We start from the raw sequence: 2,261 nt of genomic DNA on the forward strand, positions 1-2,261 counted from the left end.
GCTGGTCTTGAACTCCTGACCTTGTGATCTGCCCACCTCGGCTTCCCAAAGTGCTGAGATTACAAGCATGAGCCACCGTGCCCAGTCCATTTTGTTAATTCATCAAATCTTTGTTGAACTTCTCTTACATGCTAGGCACTATTCTAGGTGTTGGGGATATAGTGGTGAAGAAGACAGAGTTTGTACTGTCATGGAGCTTATATTCTGGTCAGATTTATTGGTCAAAAAAATCTGTGATGGGGCTGGGCGCGGTGGCTCACGCCTGTAGTGCCAGCACTTTGGGAGGCTGAGTGGGGCAGATCACCTGAGATCTGGAGTTCGAGACCAGCCTGGCCAACATGGTGAAACGCCATCTCTACTGAAATACAAAACTTACCTGGGCGTGGTGGCGAGTGCCTGTAATCCTAGCAACCCCAGAGGCTAAGGCAGGGAAAATCGCTGGAACACAGGAGGCAGAGATTGCAGTGAGCTGAGATCGTGCCATTGCACTCCAGCCTGGGAGACAGAGCAAGACTGTCCCGAAAGAAAAAAAAAAATCTGTGATGGATGGTATAGTGTATCAATTAGTAACTATAAATAAATTAGCATACCAATTATATGGATTACAAAATTAGAATAAACATGATAAAATGAATGCAATGTAAATTGATTCACGGTGGGTTTTTTTTAGAAATCATAGTATCAATGGGAATAATATGCACTTTTTTTTTTTTCTTGTAGCTTTAAGGAAGCCTCCTATTTCAGTTTCTCAATATGAAAGTCATCAAGCAATCTCCCATCTTCCAACTGGACAACCTCTCTCCCCAAATATGCCTCCAGGTATGAAGTCTTATTCTTATAATTCCATTTGAAACCAACTTACTAGTCATGTACAGTTATGTAGTGTATAAAATATATCACTTAGCAGTATAGTGAAATAGCATTTATTCTTTGAGGTAATGTTATATATTTTTTAAGACTAGTGAAAGCTCAGAGAGAAATAGTCATCTCAAACTTCACTTTATCTGGTGGATTGTTACAGTCTTTTTCTTAAGAACAGAAGAATTATTTATTATGCCACTCTGAGCTACATTCCCTTTCCTCTCTGCCTGCTATACAGGTTTAGTTTCTTCAAAATGTGTTCAAATTTATCTCATAGAGGCTTTCTATAAATTACAGTGCACACCTATATTAAAGTCTTTACTTCGTACTTATGAATGTATTTATTTTCTGAACACTCATTCCATTGTATAGAAATATTTCCCTAAAATGAGAGTAGATATGACTGAAGAGACCTGCTTAAGGGAGATGATGGAAAGGAAAAATGTCAGAGTGGCATAGGATGTTTTGAATCCAAAATTAAAGTCATTGATGAGGATAAAAAGGGAGGTGAGGGAAAGAGAGGTGGTATCCAGTAGATAATGCTAAGAAAGAATCAAGAGTCAACACTTGTGAGTCACTGTATAAATGAAGATGACTTAGAGAGTAGAAATTTTAAAAGCCTTACTGGAGTTTGGAGATTTCTGATAGTAATATGGAATTTGGAGGGAGGGAAAGATATGGGTATCATTGCTATATTAATCTATGGATTTCGACTGTGTATCTTTTTGGTGAATAAGTTTGTAGCCATTAGTAGACATACTCTCCTGGGAACTTCCCACAGCTAAAATCACATTGGTTATAAGATTTGATTAAAGAAATAAGAATAAACATTTTAAAAAAAAAAAAGCTTTGTGACTACCCAATGTTAAACAATAGGCTGTCTTAGCTTTGTAAACCAGATCTTGTGAAATTCATCTTTAAAAGATTAAATTAAATTATATTCTTTTAATTTGATGTTTTTATGCTACAGATTCACATGTAAACCACAATGGAAACCCCGGTACTTCAAAACAGAATCCTTCCAGTCCTCTTCAGCATTTAATTCCAGGCTCAAACTTGGACAGTGAACCCAGAATTCAAACAGATATACTAAAGCAGGCTACCAAGGATAGAGTCAGTGATTTCCATAAATTGAAGCAAAGTAAGAATCAATTGATGAATATTATGCTAAAAATATTTATTTAAATGTAATATGAATTAAGGTCTTCATTATTCTGCTCTCTAATAAATGTATGGTGAAGTTATATGTATTTAAAGAGAAGGTATGAAAGTGTCAAAATTTAAAGGAAATGTAGGTTTTAAATGGATAGATATTATTTTAAAGAAAACTTTAAAAAGGTTCTCATGTTCTCCATTGTTAAATAATAAATTTCAGGTGAGTTGACTTTTTTTTTTTTTTT

At 35.5% G+C, this 2,261-nt stretch overlaps 1 protein-coding gene across 2 annotated transcripts in view; it reads left to right on the forward strand.

Annotated features, from left to right (window-relative positions):
* CASC4 (cancer susceptibility candidate 4) overlaps positions 1–2,261 on the forward strand; it is a 135,043-nt gene that overhangs the window by 92,356 nt on the left and 40,426 nt on the right. For both annotated transcript variants that reach the window (XM_011941173.1, XM_011941174.1), the window contains 2 exons: positions 721–819; positions 1,832–2,002. In XM_011941173.1, coding sequence (XP_011796563.1) covers positions 721–819; positions 1,832–2,002 — 270 coding nt within the window. The remainder of the gene's footprint in view (positions 1–720; positions 820–1,831; positions 2,003–2,261) is intronic.

The sequence above is a fragment of the Colobus angolensis genome, unplaced genomic scaffold (genome assembly GCF_000951035.1).
Source record: "Colobus angolensis palliatus isolate OR3802 unplaced genomic scaffold, Cang.pa_1.0 Scaffold199, whole genome shotgun sequence".
Classification (NCBI taxonomy): Eukaryota; Metazoa; Chordata; class Mammalia; order Primates; family Cercopithecidae; genus Colobus; species Colobus angolensis.